At 43.2% G+C, this 20499-nt stretch overlaps 1 protein-coding gene across 2 annotated transcripts in view; it reads right to left on the bottom strand.

The window, feature by feature from the left end:
* Nucleotides 1–20499, bottom strand: part of PAPLN (papilin, proteoglycan like sulfated glycoprotein) — a 102519-nt gene that overhangs the window by 68700 nt on the left and 13320 nt on the right. For both annotated transcript variants that reach the window (XM_063289861.1, XM_063289862.1), the window contains exon 2: nucleotides 7233–7295. In XM_063289861.1, the coding sequence (XP_063145931.1) occupies nucleotides 7233–7289 (57 nt within the window). In that variant the 5' untranslated portion in view covers nucleotides 7290–7295. The remainder of the gene's footprint in view (nucleotides 1–7232; nucleotides 7296–20499) is intronic.

The raw sequence follows: 20499 nt of genomic DNA, 5'->3' as shown, positions 1-20499 counted from the left end.
CCTTGCTTCAAACGTATCCCGCCTCCCTCGTAACAGCCCCGCCCGGCACAGGTGCTAGCAATCGGCAGAGTTGCTAGCCTGGGAAAGTAACCTTGAGCGCAGTAGATAATACAAATACATTCCAAAGCAAAGCCAAAAGATAATGGTTCCCATCCTCCCTAGACAACTGAAACACGCATCCAATTAATGACATGCGAAACGTTACGATGCATCAAAGACATTGAAACGGCGCACATGACACATGACCACGGAAGTGTCTATGGACAAATGCCGGCTCTTCGGCTTTGAAATGGAGATGAGCACTGCCCCCTAGAGTCGGACATGACTGGACTTAATGTCAAGGGAAACCTTTACCTTTACCTTTACCTTTACTACCATTGTTGTAGGCAGCACTGAAAAGAACTTCAGAATCTTTTCCAGACATGGACATCCATAGTAGAATTTCTGGGGTGTAAAATGTCAAGTGTATTTCAGTAGGTGGGAAGAAACAGAAATTTGGGTTTAGCAGAAAGTCTCTTCTCCAGGTACCAGCCAGGCCTAGATTGCATTTTGACTGCAAGTTGGGCTAAGGGCATAAAAGCCTTGCCACAAAGAAATATGTGAGTCTGTGAAAAAAGGTTGATTAGATACCCAGTAAAGCACCAAATCCAATCTTTATATAAAGATATATACAGATGTGAAACTCACTCATTTGCCATGAGCTTAAAATAGAGTCAATAAATGTGTAAAGACAATGATCAAAGCATTTCAGCTATAAAGAAGCCCATCATTTCTTGTAGTCATTTCTGTAACTACTGATTCACTTCCAACAGCTTGTTTGTTAAAAGCTTTCAAGATATCTAAAGTGCATAATAATTCCACAAGTTAACAAGGAAATGCATTTGCACAAAACAGGAACCTGCTGGGCAAGGGAAGGTCAATAAAATGATGACAGCGAAGGATGAAACAGAAGATGGTGCTGGAAAAGAGCAGCATACTAAAGAGCAGTACATTAATCTTCATAGATCAAGCGTAGAATAGCCAGTGCCGAGTCCTAGTAAGTTACAATAATCCAAGCAGTCAATCAGTCCCAGGGCTACAATGCAGCAAGTTCTCTATCAGGTTCTGCCTTGGCCCCCAGAGAGAAGCCAGAAAGTCCAGGTTCAGATCAGTGGTTGTCTTCAAGGACAATCTGCTGCCCACCCATTCTTCTTATTCAATTTTCTCTTAGCTGATACCAAGTCAGCTATTTATTCTGGTTGAATAAAGGAAAAGGCAGTTGAAATTGGGAAGAAACTCTTTTAAAGAAACATTTTCTTCAGTGGAGGAACATTAAAATCATGTGACCCTACTCCCACCAGCATTAATCTATCATCACTGTTTCTACTTTCCATTATGCCAAAGTATCAGGAAGCTGATCTGCAATTGTCTTAACTTCTGCTAACCTCAAAACACAGAGAACACAGAGAGATCAGCACGTACCGATCAATACTTCTTCCAGTGCTGTGTGCAAAACACATCCAATCTGCTGGGAAGGAAGGAAGGAAGGAAGGAAGGAAGGAAGGAAGGAAGGAAGGAAGGAAGGAAGGAAGGAAGGAAGGATCCAATCTCTGTTACATGTAAATTCCTCCTGTGAACTGTGATGAGCAAATGACAGGATACTATCTGTTTTGCACATGGGTGTTGCATTGGAAAGGAAGCAACACAAACAGGAACTTCTAAGGCAGTGGGAGTGAGAGGAAACTCAGGACCTGGAGGTGAGGTGAGGGTTTCACTTATGGAGAGACAGACGGACTACCCACAGACTCTATAGAGCCACAATATTATCAACAAAATAAAACAGCCCTGCCCCCCAAACAATAAGCTTTGGTTCTGTAGAGAGTAAGGAAGATGACCTTGACAGAGATAGGCTAGATCTGTTACCAAAGTGATGAGGAGAAAAACATGGCTTAAGTCCAAAATAAGCAGAAAATATGCCGAAGCAGCTCAGATGGCTGTTGTTGTTTATTCGTTCAGTCGCTTCCGACTCTTCGTGACTTCATGGACCAGCCCACGCCAGAGCTTCCTGTCGGTTGTCAACACCCCCAGCTCCCCCAGGGACGAGTCCGTCACCTCTAGAATGTCATCCATCCATCTTGCCCTTGGTCGGCCCCTCTTCCTTTTGCCCTCCACTCTCCCTAGCATCAGCATCTTCTCCAGGGTGTCCTGTCTTCTCATTATGTGGCCAAAGTATTTCAGTTTTGCCTTTAATATCATTCCCTCAAGTGAGCAGTCTGGCTTTATTTTCTGGAGTATGGACTGGTTGGATCTTCTTGCAGTCCAAGGCACTCTCAGAATATTCCTCCAACACCACAGTTCAAAAGCATCTATCTTCCTTCTCTCAGCCGTCCTTATGGTCCAGCTCTCGCAGCCATATGTTACTACTGGGAATACCATTGCTTTAACTATGCGGAGCTCAGATGGACAGCTCCCTAATTCACATGGGTATAATAAGAAAAGGAGGAGGCACAGCACAGTCAGACTTGCAAGATTCTTTATCTCAATAAAAGCAGTCGTAGCCTTCCTGTGAAGTTGATTCTTGGTCTGGTCTCTCTGGTGGGCCTGACAGGTCCAGTCAGTTTCAAATCAACTACAGCAGAGCCAGACTGCCAAACCAGCCAGCATCGTGTGGATTATGCTGGTCTGGAGTGGTTTTGGACCAGTGCAAAGCCCTTGTATGGAGTTGCCCTGAAATTGTTCAGGATTTTCCACTTCAGCTCCATGTAGAACTATCACTTAATTGAGGTTAACATGGTAGGTAAACACATACCAAGGAGCAATTACTCAGTTATTCAATATTTGGCTTAACTGAGTACTTTCAAGGATGCGGCAAAGCATGGTTTCCTGCAGAAAGAGGTCTTATGTCATTTTGTTAACGCTTGCTTTTTTTTTTAAGCCAGTTAAGCACAACTGAACACACAATTCCTAACCGTTCCAAACATATTCAAAGCTATAGTCTCACATGAAATCTTAAGAAGAAAGAGCCAGGCTGGATTCATAAGCATGCTAAATCATGGCTTGTTTTATCTATAAAGTGTTGAACAAGACAAAATGAGCTGGTTCAGACATAATACTAAGCCATAGACAATAGTTTGTAAATCACAGTGGTTGGATTCATACACTGTGCTAAGCCAAAACCAAACCAAGCACTATGACATATTGGGGTGGGGGGTCCTAGTTTTGTCTTACTAGAAAACAGTGGTCTGCTTCCTACAGAAGCACTTCTATTGTTTTTCATTGATATTTACCTTGTCTTCTCCCTCTGGCTGGAGGATAAAATCAGGATTAGTCATCTAATCCCAACCTTCTTAATTTACCTGTAGTTTCACAAGAGATGTGCCTGCTAAGTATGCCACTTTCACCGAGGCTGCATTCTTGCTTGCAGATAGCCACAGCACAATCTTTTCTTGAAAACAACAAATTCTCCCCTTCTTCACACAATATTGCCTCCGTCTCCAGGCCTGCAACTAGGTTCTGTGTCACCTGGGGCAAATATGGATTCCGCACCCATTTTGGTGCCCCCCCAGCACTCATTTTGGTGCCCCCAGTGTGGCGCCTGGGGCACATGCCCCACTTGCCCCCCCCCCCCCCCCAGTTGTGGCCCTGTCCATCTCATTCCTAGCACATTAACAGGATAGGCTCCAGGGCTTATCCTTATGCCCCTCCAACTCTGATGGTACAAACATGCCCCACATACTGTTTATAAATGACATGTCCTTGTGATTTTGCCTTCATAGTTTACAAAGCTCACTGGGGAGGTGGCTTAAAGTCAGCCTCAACTACTGAAGATTTTCTCTCTTCTCCCCACACAGATTTTGCCATGGGCATGATTAAGATGCTTCCTCGATGATGTGCCTGATGACACGGCCAGGGATTGGACTGGCCCAGGTCATTTCGGCTACATTAGGCTGTTGTGAGCATGTCCCTCCTGCCTGGTTACTGAGCGCTGCCTTCCATGGCCGTTTTGACTTGGGCTGCAGGAGAAACCAGATGCCTGACTTCCACAGAGGAATCCGTCCAAGTTCTTGTCAGATCTTACATGATGTGCACATGTACAGTGTTCTTCTGAAAGAGCACAAGACCTGTTTTTTAAACACAGATTTAGCACTCCTTTGAAAGAGTAGTAGATCCATATCTAAACAACAGGACTAATGTTTGCTTCAGAGAGCACTAGTCCTGTGCTTCATGGAAGAGTGGTTTCATTTGGGAAAGGTACAGCCGGCTGTGCATTACTGGCTCTGTCACTGAAGAAGGCATTACAGGGTTTCTGCTGCTCCCGTCAGGAAGTGATTTTGCATGGCCATACTTTTTAATGTTCTTATTCTGTGAGGGAGGGGGCAGTGCATCATTTTGCTGTTCAGATCATGGGCTACTTCTGGGTGCTGCTAGCCATGACCCCTCGCTACCAGCACTGCCAGTCTTTTGCAGCCTATGTTCATTATTACACATTCCTTCCCACATCTCCTTGTGTTGTTTTCCATGTAATTTGGCCATTGGGACAGTGCTGTACCAGCATACTTTCCTGCCAGTTCAAGGACTGGAAGATAGCAAGTTAATACAACTATGAGGGAGAGCCTTAAGTTGCCCTTAGCTTATGTGTGTTAAAACAGTGTTTTGCCTTTATTTTTACACCTTGTAGTGGTCAGTGAGAATCTCGAGAGACAGGAGGAAGAGCAGCAGTCTAGGCAATGGTTAGACAAGAGGCAGCTAAGCCCACAGAAGGAATGGGGTGTGGCAAATGTCTCAGAAGGGACCTTCCCTAGTTTTTGGGCCTGTAAGGGTGAAGGGGGAGAGATGTACTTTCAGACTTGCAAGATTTTGTTACTGTAATCTTACAGTAAAGGTAGTGTTAATACTCATGGTTGGAGCTTCTTGTCTGGACTACCTCTACAGGCTGACACATCTTCTAGCAGCAGCTATGGAAATCTGCTATGTGTTACCACTCCCCTTGTTGGAAGCAGGGACAGCTGGACAGAATGGTTTTAACCACTGCCTTACTTCTGTGCTACTTTTACCAAAAAAATGCTACCAGAAAATACGCTTGTGGTCACCAATGGTCAAATGAGAGCTAAGGGGACTTCACATTACTTTTTAGCATATGCCTGGGGCAAGCTTCTGAGTTGGCGATTGAGTAGATTTCTGCTATACTACTACAACGTCCAGCTAGCATTGTGAATCCCTTCTGTATTGCCCTTGTCAGTTTTGTGCAAGGCTCCCAAAAAGAAGTGATGGGGCCAGGAACTGTTCTTCAGAATTGCAAGTGGCTCTCAGTTCCCTTTGTGATTCCTACTTGGTTTTTCAAACTTTTAAAAACATATTTTAGAACAGAACATGGTATAGAGTAGGGCATACAAAGCCACTTCAGCAGGCCCGCAACTAGGGTCTGCGTCACCCGGGGCAAACATGAATTCCACACCCATTTTGGTGCCCCCCCCCAGTGCTCATTTTGGGAAGCCCAACTTGCCCACCCCCTAGTTGCAGCCCTGCATTTCAGATGCTGACAGAGTCCTGGTGTCAGACTCCCGGCCCCACATTCTTGATGTGGTACTTTAATTAACAGATTTCTTTTTGTATTTGCTGGTCACATGCTGAAGAGGGAGGGCAGAAAAGCTGGACAACTCAGCCAGTCACTTTGCCTGTCATGCACTGCACACATAGGACTGTGCAGGCAGCTGCATAATCACAGGAAAAGGCTCAGCTGCTTTAAGGGGCTGCAGACAGGTGTCATATTTGTGTTCCAAAGCACCTGTTTGCCTTATCAGAAGCTTTGCACTACTATAATAATTAGGATGGTATCATTCAGCAATGACTTAAAATAGAGACATGAAAAGAGTCAGCAATGTGAGCAGCAAATTTCATGGCAATGTTACTTTATGCCAACTTTATGAGAATGGCATTTTAACTCAATAGTGGGGAAAACACTGAGATAGGCTCCACCAGATTTCTGGTTCATCAGCCCCCTCTGTCTAAAACTCCAAACTTCTATCACTATTATAAAATCCAAGGAATGGTCAGAATCATCTTCCCCAACTTGATGTCCTCTAGAATCGTTGGACTATAACACCAAATAATCCCTGGAATGGACAGGGATTAAACCCATATAGAAGGCACTTTGTTGGAGAGGACCACATTTAATAAATGGTCACATTCTAGGCCAAACTAAATACTTCAGCATTTAAATGGGGAATTTAAACTACCCTGTTGAGCTTTGGCAAGATTATGTCTCTCGCTTCTTAAAAAATTGAAAAGAATATTATGGAATATGTGTACGTTATAGAACTGAATAAAAGATAAGAGCACTCTACTTCTTGCTTATAATTTTAAAATGTATACAAGAAATACTGCCACTGCCAAAGCTAACTCAGTTTAGCATTTGCTGATTTAGAAAACTGCCTGGAAGCACAACAGGGAGACCTCTACAAACCTATTGAAGGATGGGTAGATACAAACATCAACTAAATACATATACTTTTGATGAAGACGCAAGCACGTGTAAACATGCTGATGCATAAGGCACAGCCATTTTTATTTCTACTTTTACATTACAATTTCCATGCTTTATAATTGTTGAGTTAGCCTGCTCCTAACCTGAAAATGAAAGTGCCATCATAAATACATCAACTCAAGCAGCATAGGCAAATAGCAAATATACTTCAGTCACCATTACCAGTGCTTCTCCTGGCATATGGGATTCCATTTTGCATGATTCTGCTTTGGCTGGCACATGCTCTCCCTAATAGTGAAAGATGCCAGGCAGTCTAAGGGGGTACTCCCTGACTTAACAGAAACACCACATGAAATGCAGGGTAGTTGAAGCCAATCCATGTAGGGCAAAGTGGGAGGTGAGGACTCCCTGCTTTTCCCTACATAAATTGCCTTCATCTACTCAGGACCAGGTGGGCAGCCAGTGCTCCTTGCTTTGTCCCATATAATCAAGCTGATGTTGGGGGACAGACTTTTGCAGAAGAACCTCAAGTCCCATATTTTACCATAATCCAGGGTAGATGGATTATGTACAGAGTGTTTCGTACGATCACCATGATGAATAAGCAATGTTGTCGTTATCTGTGAATGATCAAGGAACATGGTACAAACAGCATTAGCATGCTCTGTGTAGTTATATTTTAGTACTCCACATCTTTTGCAAACAAGCTGGCTTATGTATTTACTCCTTTGTTTGGCTCTAGTTCTGAAAGCTGGACCTCAATACTTACTGCCAGTGTAGATGGAGTCATCACTGCCATCGTAAGCAGTAGGATTAAGAATACCATTGTGTCCTGCAGATGATAAGGAGAAGAAGAAATTAATCAATCTCAAAGACTCAGATTCTGATAGCTAAAATATATATTTTATTTAAAACGTTTTACCAGTTATTTGGGATTCGGGTGAGGTCCATCTCATTGTTTTCCCTACAGCTACTTTTCACACTTATTTCTCCTCAGCTACGTAGGGCTACCAGAAAGGATAAAAGGAGTCTGTTATTCCTTCTACTTGCTCCTTTTGCTATCAGTTGCTTTAAAGTATCCTTCTGGTTTGCCTGCAGTATTGGAGGCACCATTTTGCAGTGAGCGGTTCTAGTGTGTATGTATGAAGAAGGAAAGGTTGAATCTTCAGGCATTCCAATACTCAGTTGAGAGCTAGTTAGGTACAGTGGTTTAGGCATGAGGTTAGAAACCGGGAGACTGTGAGTTCTAGTCCCGCCTTAGTCACAAAGCCAACTGGGTGACCTTGGGCCAGTCACTCTCTCTTAGCCCTAGGAAGCAGGCAATGGCGAACCACTTCTGAAATCTTGCCAAGAAAACTGCAGGGACTAGTCCAGGCAGTCTCCAGGAGTCCAGACTGATTGGAAGGCACACAGACACACACACACACACACACACACAAAGAAGGGTGTGCTCCAGGGGGTAACACTCTTTCCCTTCTTATGTACCATCTGTATGAAGCCATTGGGAGAGGTGTGCTGATGTTGAGAGCTGGCTGGGGAATTCTGGGACTTGAAGTCCATCCATCTTCAACTGCCCTGGAGGGTGTAGGGGTTTGGATGAGAAGAAATGTGTTGCATCTCAGCCCCAACAAGATGGAGCAGCTGTTTATTGAGAAGGCAACTGCTCTGTGATCTCTTTTTTTCTAGTAATTTTATCAGTAGTCGTGTTTTGCTAAGAAGTAACATGCAGGTAGCTCTGCTCAATTTTTCATTTCGTGCAATCTTTCTGAAACATATTTTTACGGAACGAGAATGCTTTTTATAATCATGCTGACTTTGCTCCAGTACTTGTGACAGTCCAATCAACCTCTCCAGAACCTCGTTTCGCCCCAGTGGGTTTGTCTACATATACGAGAGTTGTAGTCCACTCTATTAACATCTATTATTAACATCTCTGGCATAAACAAGGGATGACCACCACAGAATCTGCATGTGTTCGGTGAGTAACTATGTCTTGCAGATTGTGATTGTGAGCAAGGAGCAAGACGTTTTGGGGGCACATAGACGTGGTATGATTTACTTCCTAATCCCACTCCAATGTACAAGATATTGGGACTCATCTGAAGACTCCATAGCAGACTCAATTGCCCTGGAGCATCTCCCATCATAAAATATTGGTTCCTCCCTTGCCAATGAGAAAGATAACATCAATAAAAATGACCTCTTTGCTTCTCATTTAAGTGGGACTGTAATCTTGGAATCTCTCTCACTAGGTGGGAATCTTCTTGTGCAGCACAAAGCATCCTAAACTCTTTCCTCTTTGTTAAGTGTGAAGCAAAGAGAGAGCCATTTATGGCACATTCTATGCATTCTATTTAAATTTTTTCTTCATTAGCTTGAATTCATGGACAATTGCAGGTTTGAAGGATGAAGACATATATTGGGAGCCTGATACCTGCTCTAGAGAGGGAAATCTTCACAGCTACTGTGATACTAGAACAAAATACAAAGAGAAATCTTTGCTAATCAGATTTCTTACATCAAATACTGTTTCTGGACCTCTTGTTATTAAATGAGACTCTGTGTTTAAAAAACAAAGGGAACTTCCCTCTCCTATTTCTTTGTCATGGGTTGGTTGATCAGTGGTCTGCTTCTCTCTCCCTCCCTCCCTCCCTCTTGTGCTTTCCTGTCTTCAGGATGTAGTTTAGTTAGTAGTGATCTTCAGTAATGATCTTCTTTAGTAGTAGAAATCTTCATATATTACTTAGTCTAGCTTTAATTCAGATAAAATGAATGTCTGCTAACATTCATTGTATCTGGACTAAGTCAATACTCTGTATCCTAGACAAGTATATTATGGATAATTGCTATGAATGCATGTCCTTTGTAAGGGGACATTCTGCAAATTATTCAGTATTCTTCTGGCACTCTGCTTATGTTCAGGAGCATATCCTCTGACAAGTGCTCCTTTTGAATTCAATGTTGTGACCGCAGCAACCAAAGGATTATTTACAAACACACCAACTTTTATTTTTTATTTTTTTTAGATATTTCAAATACACACACACACACACACACAGAGTATATATATATACAGTATATAAATGGGTAAAGAAAAAGAACACAAAAGGGATAAAAGAGTAAAATAGAAATGAATAAGCAATGGTTTTACAAATGTCATAGAGGTTATAATTTTCCAGTATGTCATTACTTGACTGTGAATAACTGAATATATTATATCACTTTAAAAACCTGAAAATCACTATTAAGCTCTATACAAAACATAAATATCAGGAACTATGGTCAGCACAATATAAATCACAGAATGAAATTATGAACTACAATAAATTCTACCAAATTAAATTACAATATCACTTTTTCTTAAGTGAATTGCGGTAGAAAAATGGCTGCTGGCCTGAAGTTAAATACTCCTTTACCCTGTAGTATTCTTCAACCCTGATCAATCTTCCTCCCCAAAGTAATTTTTCATTTGAAAACTGCTCTTTCCACACTAGTGATTGCAATATCTTATAGTGCTGCTCAGCCATCTCTATGTCAATAGATCAGTAACAAAGACAAGCTATATATTGCCACAATAATAGCTAGATGACAATGTAAGATGCTATAAATCACTAGCATGGAAATGGCCTCTGTGTCATTTCCATCTACATATACTGTATATGATGCTTGCTTAGCCCCTCAGGAGAGGATGTTTTGTTACATTTATTTTACATTCTTGCCTGGTTCCACCATTCTTGGTTCTTCAGTAACTATCTTCTGTTCCTTTGAAAGAGATGTCAAGTGTTATGTAGCCACAGGTTGAGAAACAAAGGGAATTTTCATTCAGCACAGGTAGTCCTTGACTTATGACCACAATTGGGACAGGAATTTCCATTGTAAGTTGTGGTCGTTAGTTGAGTCTTCAACATGACCAGACCTGATTTTACGACCATTTTTACGGGGGTCATTAAGCAAATCACTGTGGTTGTTAAGTGAATCCAGCTTCCCCAATGGGTGTTTTTTGCTGGAAAATGGCAAAAAAGTCACAAAATGCGATCATGTGGCCGCAGGATGCTGCAACTGGTTATAAATGTGAGCTGGTTGCCAAGCACCCAAAATGCTATCATGTGACCACGGGGGGCTGGTACAACATTTTGTGATGCTCAGAAGTTCTTTAAGGCCATAAAGCACCCATTCCGAGGCTGTTGTAACTTTGGACTGTTGTTAAACAAATGGTTGTAAGTCGAGGACTACCTGTAATTTAGATCTGATGATTTCCATGTTTCTGTCATTCAGGGAATAGCCTTCAATTACTTGGCTTCCCTTTGTTGCACTAAATGGGGCATCTGTGCTTTCATTGGAGGAGCTCCAGCAAACAAGCTTTCCTGCCTTGGAAGTATCTTGGTTTGATTGGGCAAAAGAGCCCAGGTGCAGCCATCTTGGCATGGTAGCATTAATAGTTTTGAAAGGGACAGGTGCAACCACAGGGAATGGCGCTAGCTTACTTATTTTCCTTTTTATTTCTTCAAAGCAAGGAAAAGAATATTTCTGGTGCAAATCTGGGGTGGCTGGGACCAGGGTCACATTATGACTTTTGTGGGTCCTAGCCAATTTTGCCTTCAGGGGCCCCGCCCTCTATAAAAATAATAGTTTTAAAAATTATACCTCATATCATTTTCAATATTTTCTTTGTATTTTTACAGAGAGATAGGAAATAGTAGATCATATATTATATCTATTATTTTGTAATAATAATAAGTTGTTGCTGATTAATTATGTCATAATTACTTATCATCAAAGTTACTAAATTTCAGTAGCCATGATACGTCTATAGGTTACAGATAAGATTATTGGTTAGATGTTCAAATTTTGTGGCATTTCTTATGTTTTTTATTAAAAGGAGTGAAAATAAACACACATTTATTAAATGGCATAAAATAAATAACTTCTACTTCATTTTATTCTTTCTGATTAAAAAAAAAACATTTTCGTGGGCCCTACGTGCTCTATCTATCATGCCTAATGGATAAGTCAGCCCTGAGTGGGAAAGTGCTATTAATAAATAGCAGCTAAGCACTGATTGGCTGGCAGTTCTTTGTGCTTGGTTATTGGGTAAAAAGGAGTGGTGTTGATTGGTTGATTTCCAGCATCTACACATGCTTTTCCCTTGTAGGGAAAATACTGAGGTAACTCTGGAAGGAATTCTCTAATTCATTCATCAGTATCCATATTTAGTAGAGTGTATCTGTATGAATAGAGCCAAGCCCATCAAAAGTATCTCAAGACAGATGTTTACATTCCAAAAGGACAAATAACAACCCTGTTCTGACAGAAAGCCTGCACCTCTTAGTTGTCTCTCCTCATGATAGGGAAAGGAGAAGGAGACTATGCCTACTGTCTCTGTACCTGAAGCCCCTAGTGAAGAATTGGATAAAAGACACAAAAAGTTACTTCCTTCCCTAGCAGTCCTCATAACATCTTTATCTACAAGGCCAGAACTATCTAGAATAATACAGAATGAGCTTTCTATTAGAATCAGAAAGGTTTGGGTATGGGACAATGGGTCATCTGGACAATCCCAGAACCCAGAACACCTCTTCAGAACCATTGATATTTGTTTGGAAGGTAATATAAAAAGTCTTTTTGAATATTAAACACTTCAGGGAACCAATGAAGTTTGGTTGTAATAGCCTTGCTGTCGAAGATAAAAATCAGGAATTTGGAATATTAATTCAAGTACTGTTACTGCCACATTTGGAGGGGAAGAACAATAGGATTATCACTCTATACTGCGCATTAAAATGCATGTTTTGTTTTTGGCCAGTATTTGAAAATCCAAGTATTTAAAATTTAACAAGAGATCAAGAATTGAGGACTTTTCAGGTTCAGTGGCTGGCTGTAGTAGTTATTATACTATACTGTATTTGCCTTAATAGTGTGTAATAATTCCTGGCATTCAATAAGCCAAATATCAGATATCACCTCCAGGGGCAAGACAATGATGAAGCCAGGAATTAAACTGAAGGGTGAGCTGCAAACTAGGATTCCCTGGTCCAGCATCTGCCTTTGGGATGGTGCCAGAGTCTATCCAAGCCAGGATTCTACAGCTGTTGTGATATGTCCTTGGTTATTTGGTGTTTAGCCATTGCTTGCATCTGGGGAGGGATTTATGCAGAACAGGGAAGGGGATGGTTAAGGAAATATACTCTGATTTCTCCTTGTGTACTGATGCACAATAGATCACAACTTGCATAAGATTTTATAATCTGCAAAGGCCTATGTGATGCTTTAGGTCTGTGGATTAGTGCAGAAATATCACTAGCTGACATTTATTTTCACATGTTTAGAACTACTTTAAACCACTTTCTGCCAAATTTTTAGTCTGAAAGTTCACAGGGAAGATTCACTTTTCATTCCTTCACAGGGAGCTTTTACCCCAGCCAAAAGTAATTAATTCTACCTCCTCTCTAAACTTCATCCTTTAACATCCAGTCTGTCCTGTTCAGGGACAGGTTCTCAAAGAATATTCTTTATTAAATAACTACAATAATTATTGTAAATAATTAAAAAAATATAAGTCCTTGATATGCGAAGACTTGGTTAAGCAAGCCCAACTGGGCCGACGGGAATCAACTGGAACATGAGGGCTGGAGGCAACAGTTCTTGAACTGGAACAGTACTGGAATGGCACTGATGCTGAATCTCTGATTCATTGGGCCTGGAAACAAGACTATGAACAGCAGACAGGGATGAACTGAAGATTGGAGCAGGACTTGAACTCAGAGCAAGGTTAGACTCAGCTGGGGGTTCTGGACTAGGCTGGGTACTCTAAACTGAAGACCTGAAGACAAGGCTTGGAACTTGGAGCTAGGCTGGATTCGGCTGGAAGCCCTGGACTAGGCTGGATTCTCTGGACTGGAGGCTTGGAGCAAGGCTTGGTACCTGGAACTAGGCGAGACTGGGCTGGAAGCCCCGGACTAAGCTGGCACCCAGATGCTGAACATGATAGGTGTGAGATTTGTGGGCACAATGGAGCATACGAAGCACGGGTGCACAGGACTGAAGGCAAATGGTGGTGCTGGAACGTCAAGGCTTGCCCATGCTGCTGAGGAAATCGCGAAGTTTCACAGCTGGAAGCAAGGCAAAAGCTGCTGGGCACAGCTGATGCTGATTCCTCATTGGCAGCAGATGCAGGATTCAATTTGTCTTCGGAGTGGAGCTTGAATGCTGGTTCCTCTTCAGCCACAGACACTGACTCCGATGCTGCTAAGGACTCTTCTCCTGAAGCTGCAGGCTTAGAGGAGCTGATGTCTCTGGCAGCACGCTGTCTGCGCAGCTGCCTTTTATCCCATTCCTTGGCGAGTTTGGAGTCTCCTGCAGCCAATCGGGCCGCCTTCTCCTTCGCGCACTTTTCAGCCCATCTCTGGCATGTGCTGATTGGCGTATTCAAATCCTTCTCCAGATCTTGCCCAATCAGCATTGTGGATTCTTCCCGCTCTGCTAAGTCATGCTGGAGTTTTGTTTCTCCGATTCCAGCCTGGTAAGTTTCCAATTCCTCCTCTGACTCAGAAATAGTTTCACTTTCTGAGTCAGAGGCCAGTCTTCGTTCTGACACAGTCCAGCACAAGAGACGAATGTCACATCTACCCAAAAGAAGAACCTAGCTAACTTTCAACCATTTTGAAATATCAAAACTTAGAATAGAACAAAGAAAGTGTTATAAGAGTATCTCAGTTCTCTCTTCACCAAGGGAATGATAATCCTAAAGCAAATTAGGACTGGTTCAGCATTATATATTAGAATCTCTTACATCAATTTTAAACCTTAACTCAATATTAAACTTTAATTACTATGCAATAACTAATGACTATCATCAGTATAATATAAAGGGTTCATGTTGTGCACCAGTTATGCCCTTTCCTGAATTGGAAAGCCCTTCAAATGGTCACTCATGCCCTTGTTATCTCCCGTATAGACTATTGCAATGCACTCTACATGGGGCTATCCTTGAAGAGTATCCGGAAGCTACAGCTGGTCCAAAATGTAGCCGCATGGGCTATCTTTGGTGTCCCTAGAAGGGCATATGTAACACCTTTGTTGCGTGAGCTGCATTGGGTACCAGTTTGCTTCTGGGTCCAATTCAAGGTGTTGGTTATTACCTTTAAAGCACTACATGGCATGGGGCCAGGCTACCTGCAGGACCGCCTCATCCCCATTACATCAACCCATCCCACCCGATCATGCAGAAAAGGCATGTTGCTGACCCCATAGGTAAGAGAATTCCATCTGGTGGGGTCCAGGAGGCAGGCCTTCTCTGCAGTAGCACCCACCCTTAGGAACATCTTGCCACTGGAGGTGAGGCTATCCCCATCACTCCTGACCTTCTGGAGGAATTTGAAGACCTGGCTCTGCCACCTGGCTTGCAGCGGGGAGGAGAATCATCATGTTTGGGAATGGCTAGTGCCCTAGAGTGCTCGTCGCATACAAGGTCTGAGTTATTATCTGCCATTTGGATTTTATTTTTATCTATATTGCTTACTTGTAACTGTTTTTAGATATTGTATTTTAGATATTGTAATTTTATTGTAATTTTATTGTAATTTTATTGTAATTTTATTGTTTTATTGTTTATTGTTGTAAACTGCCGAGAGTCCCTTTGGTGGGAGGAGATGGGCAGTGACAAATTTGATAAATAAATAAATAATAAGCCAAGATAAAAGAATGCCATAGTTTTTGTCTAATCTGAAAATTCTATCTTTATTTAACAAATCACAGCAAACTTAAAATGTAATACGTTATATTAGGGGAAACCCAAAGAATCTGCAAGTTAAGACATTACTCCCTAGATGTTAATGCATACAATTTGGAGAGTGTGTATTTGCATAGTTCTTGGCCCTGGAGTCTGGTACAAACACAGAAACATGTGAGAGACAGACTGACTGTAATGGTTGCCTATTCTAAAACACTATCAGACTCATGAGCAGGAATTCAAAGATATCTGTTTTATTAAAGAATAGTATGCAGGATCACAGAGAAAGCTGAGAATGATTAAAGCGCGCCAAATTCAAACTAAAAACCCTCGGTGCAAATGAAACCACTCCCCCCATAGAATCTTCTCAAGTTCACAATCCCAGGTGCTCCTAATGGTTTCTGATGGTCTGCGGGAAAAGTCCTTGAACAGAGAACATAATCCAAACACATTCCATTGTAGTGATTCCATATACAGAGCTTGGTACAAGGTCTCACAGCAGCTCCCTCCCAAACAGAAACAGGCATCAGCGCCATGGCATGTGAAACGTTACGATGTATAAACTACATTGAATCAGTGAACATGACATACTGCCCCCCCCCCAATAAAGAATACATCAAGCAGCAGGCTTTAAAGGATAAGCAAGGTGGAAACGGTTAACTAAATCAGGAGCGTTAACATGGTGAGCAGACACCCATTCAGGATGAGGAAAATGTTTCCAGCAAACGAGATACTGCAGGGTGCCTTGAAGTTTGCAGGAATCAACGATGTCCTTGACTTCAAAGTGTTGTTGGCTGTCAATCACAATTGGAGCAGGAGGAGGAGGTTGAGGGTGCCAATGCAGTGAGTGGTGCACAGGCTTAAGCAAGCTACAATGGAAAACAGGGTGCAAGCGTTTCAAATTGTGAGGCAGGTCCAATTTAACAGTAACTGGATTGATAAGCTGAACAATAGGAAATGGACCAATGAATTTGGGAGCAAGTTTTTTAGAGGGTTGAGGTGATTTGATAAATTTAGTGGAGAGATACACTTGATCCCCAACTTTGAGGTCGTGTTGTAAAGAGCGATGCTTATCAGCTTGGAATTTGTAAGCAGCCTGGGTGTCAGCCAGAGCCTGTTGAATTACTGGCCAGGAATCAGACAGTTTAACAGCCCAGTCAGACGCAGAACATGTTTGGGAAGGGGGCAGTGGCAGTTCAGGGATGGGAACAAAGTCGTGACCAGAAACCACATGAAAAGGGGTTTGTCCAGTACTTTGATGCACAGCATTGTTGTAAGCAACTTCAGCAAAAGGTAATAACTCAACCCAATCATCCTGATGGTAGTTAATGTATGCTTTAAGAAACTGTTCAAGAGTGGAATTTAAAATCTCAGTGGAACCGTCAGTCTGAGGATGGGACGATGTGGACAGCGCTGTTTAGTGCCAATCAATTTTAAAAATGATTTTCAAAACTGGGAAATAAACTGTGTCCCGCGGTCAGAGACCAAATTGGAGGGGCTACCGTGGAGGCAGTAGATGTGGAGGAGAAATAGGTGCACCAATTGTGGGGCTGACGGGATGGATGCACATGGAATGAAATGTGCTTGCTTGGAGAAAAAATCTTTTACAACCCAAATTACAGTTTTCTTCTGACTGGGAGGTAGGTCCACAATAAAATCCATAGAAATCTCGTCCCAGGGATGGAAAGGACTGGCCACTGCCTGTAGAAGCTCCTGTGGTTTCCCTCCTTTTCATTTTGACATGGCACAAACAGGACAGGAAGCAACATAGTCTTTTACGTCACATCATAAGGTTGGCCACCAAAATTGATGGTGAACCAAATGCAAGGTTTTGACAAAACCAAAGTGTCCAGCAAGTTTATCATCATGGGAATGCTGCAAAACAGCAGCCCTTAAAGTTTCAGGCACATAAAGGCGGTGTTCCACCCACGCCAGACCGTTTTCAAAAGAAACATTGTCTCTATTAGCTAGCAACCAAGTGTCAGATTTCAGTGCCTGGAGAAAGTCCTTCTGTAACTGACAAGGAACTTGCACTTTTCGCTTCCCAGACTGGGCTGGGGGCGGGGTTGCCTGCGCACGGGTCTGGCTCTGAGTGACAGCAACCAAGCCCAGCTGTGGTTCAGTGAGAACAGTTCCAACCACATCTGCCACCTGGACAAGGTCCTGAGGTAAATGTGACAAAGCATTGGCCAGAAAGTTTTTCTTTCCCGGAATAAATTTTAACTGGAAGTTAAAGCGACTGAAAAACTGAGCCCAGCAAATTTGTTTAGGGCTGAGATGCTGTGGGGTGTGGAGGGCTTCCAAATTCCTGTGATCGGTCCAAACCTTGAAAGGGCATTTAGCGCTTTCAAGGAGGTGGCACCAGGTTTCCAAAGCTGCTTTTACAGCAAATGCCTCCTTTTCCCAAACATGCCAATGGCGTTCGGTTTCAGAAAATTTCCTGGACAGATAAGCGCAGGGTTTTAAGTGATTTTCAGGATCCCTCTGTAACAAAATAGCCCCAACGGAGGAGTCAGAAGCATCAACTTGGACCACAAAGGGGCATTCAGGATCAGGGTGCTGTAGAATAGGCTCAGCAGTGAAAAAAGTTTTCAACTTCTCAAATGTTGCCTGGCATTGAGGCATCCAATTCAGCACTGCCCCAGGGTGTTTTACTTTGCGTGTCTCCCCCAAGCCCTTGGTACGGAGTAAATCAGTGAGGGGCAAGGCAATCTCAGCGAACCCCTGGATAAATTGGCGATAATAATTACTGAACCCTAGGAAACTTTGTAATTGCCTCTGGGTAACTTTTTTTTTTTTTTTTCTGGGTAACTTAGAATCACCTGAATTTTTGCAGGGTGCATTTCTATACCTTTGTCAAACACTCAATAGCCCAGATAGTCAAGTTGGGTTTTGTGAAATGCACATTTGGAAAGTTTGGCATAGAGTTTGGCATCTCTAAGTTTGTGTAACACCTGTCTGAGGAAGCGTTTGTGTTCCTCCTCGGTTTCAGTGTAAATGAGAACATCATCTAAATAAACCAGGACACCTTTAAACAAATGATCATGTAAAACTTCATTAATCAACTGCATGAAGACTCCGGGTGCCCCTGCTAACCCAAAAGGGAGGACTTTGTACTGAAATGATCCTAGTGGGCAATTAAAAGCAGTTTTCCACTCATCTCCAGCTTTTATGTGAATGCGGAAATAGGTTTCACGAAGATCGAGCTTGGAGAAAATCTTGCCCTTTGACAAATGAGCTAACATGTCCTTCATGAGAGGTAGAGGGTACTTGTCGACAATAGAGAAGGAATTTAACCCTCAATAGTCTGTACAGAGTTGAAGCGTGCCATCTTTCTTTTCCCGGAATAACACAGGGGCCCCAGCTGGGGAATTAGCAGGTTCAATAAACCCCCTTGACAGATTTTTTTCAATGAAGTCCCGTAACACCTCGAGCTCCTTCTGAGTCATTGGATAAATTTTTGGCTTGGGCAATTGAGCATTAGGGACCAACTCTATTGCACAGTCAGTTTTCCGGTGGGGGGGGGGGAACTGATCTGCTTCCATCTCCCCAAAAGCATCAGCAAATTCTTGGTATTGAGCAGGCAAGCCTTCTAAATATGGTAAGTCAGGGCGCGGTGTGGCGATTGCTGCCCTTCCAACCCCTGCATGTGCAATCATCTCTGCTGTAGGAGCCTGGTAAAATCCATCTGTAAAAGTCACAGTTCTGTGTTCCCAGTTTATATATGGGCTTCGATAGGTCAACCATGGGATCCCTAGGATTACCAAGGGATTGCCAACGGGTGCTACCACGAATTTCAAAGTCTCACAGTGACTGCCCATTTGCATTGCCACAGTTCCAGTGAAATGGGTTGCCGCTGCCCCCTCCACTGTTGAACCATCCAACTGTGTGAAGATCAAAGGATGCTGGAGGGGGAAATGAGGCAGCTCCAGAGCCGCAACCAGATCAGGGTGGATTAAACACCTGGAACACCCAGAGTCAACTAAAGCCCATACCTCTGTAGTTTTTGTGCGGGAACCCAATTTCACCTTTACTGCTAAAGTGGGACAGTCAGCACTCACCATAGCATCTTCGTGCCCATCCTCTTCCACCTGCCCAGCAGCGCCCTTCATGGCAGGTGGCTGGTGTTTCCTGCCGGCTCCTTGGAGTCGTCTTCAGCCTCCCCCCAGAAGTATAGTACTTCTTCAGCATTGGCTGTCCCTTTGGCCGCTGTCATCCGCCGTGGGGGGGGGCAATTTGGCCGGCGGCTTCCCAGCTCGATCTCCAGCCTTGGCTTTTGGGCAATCAGCTGCCCAACGACCCTCTTTTCTGCATCAAAGACACTGACCCCTCACATAGCGCTGCTCTCCCTCATCATCTCAGGCTCTATAGCTTGGCCGGGCAGCAGTCGCAGCACTTCGGGGTCCCCTTATGGTGGCGGGAGGTTTTTCAGATTTTCTGGTTTGCATGAAGGTATGCTGAGCATGCTCAGCCTTTCCGGCCAGGCAGATCCAGTTGTACAATGACTCTGGGTCGTCTCTACACAACACCCACCGTAGGACGTCCCGGTTGAGTCCCTCTTTAAAACGTTCTATTAGGGTTGACTGAGACCAGTCAGTGATTTTCCCAGCTAGAGCCTTAAACTCTAGGGCATAATCAGCTATGGACATTTGGCCCTGGGTAAGATCCTTCAGCGCCTTCTTAGCTCTTGCCTTGGCCAGAGGATCTTCAAAATGCAGCTTTAGCACCCACATGAAATCATCAAAATAATCAAATGCGGGGGAGTCAGCATCACTTAATTGAACATACCAGTCAGCCACTTGACCCTTCAACTTGGTGGCAATGGCAGTTATCTTAGCCTCTTCGGAAGGGAAGCATGCTCCAATATAACTTTTAGCATTAGTTAAAAAGAAAGGTAACTTTGTTGGATCCCCATCAAATTTGACAGAAAAGTCTCTCACCCCCACTCCGGTTGGAGAGGAATCGGCAGCCACTTGAGTGGTTGAGCCCCAGGTTACAGTAGCTTTCCCTTTTCGGGGTGGGGACACTGGTGATCGAGCCCTGTGGGGTGGAGATTCATCCTGGAGCTGTCTCCAGCCCCGCTCCACCGGCGGTCTGGATGGGAGGATGGGGGATGGTTGCGGGAAGCTGGGATCTCCTCCGTGCCTCCCCTGCCCCTCCAGTGACAAAGACAGATTTCTTAGCATGTACTCTATTGATTCTATTTTGGCTTCCATCACTCTTAGTCTCTCAGGGGTTTGAGAGTCCTCCCTCCCTTGCGTGACCAGTTTTCTCTCTGTTGACACAGTAGATGATTCTTTGTCTGGGG

This window comes from Candoia aspera, chromosome 1 (genome assembly GCF_035149785.1).
Source record: "Candoia aspera isolate rCanAsp1 chromosome 1, rCanAsp1.hap2, whole genome shotgun sequence".
NCBI classification, from domain to species: domain Eukaryota; kingdom Metazoa; phylum Chordata; class Lepidosauria; order Squamata; family Boidae; genus Candoia; species Candoia aspera.
This window is presented reverse-complemented; position numbering and strand designations above follow the sequence as displayed.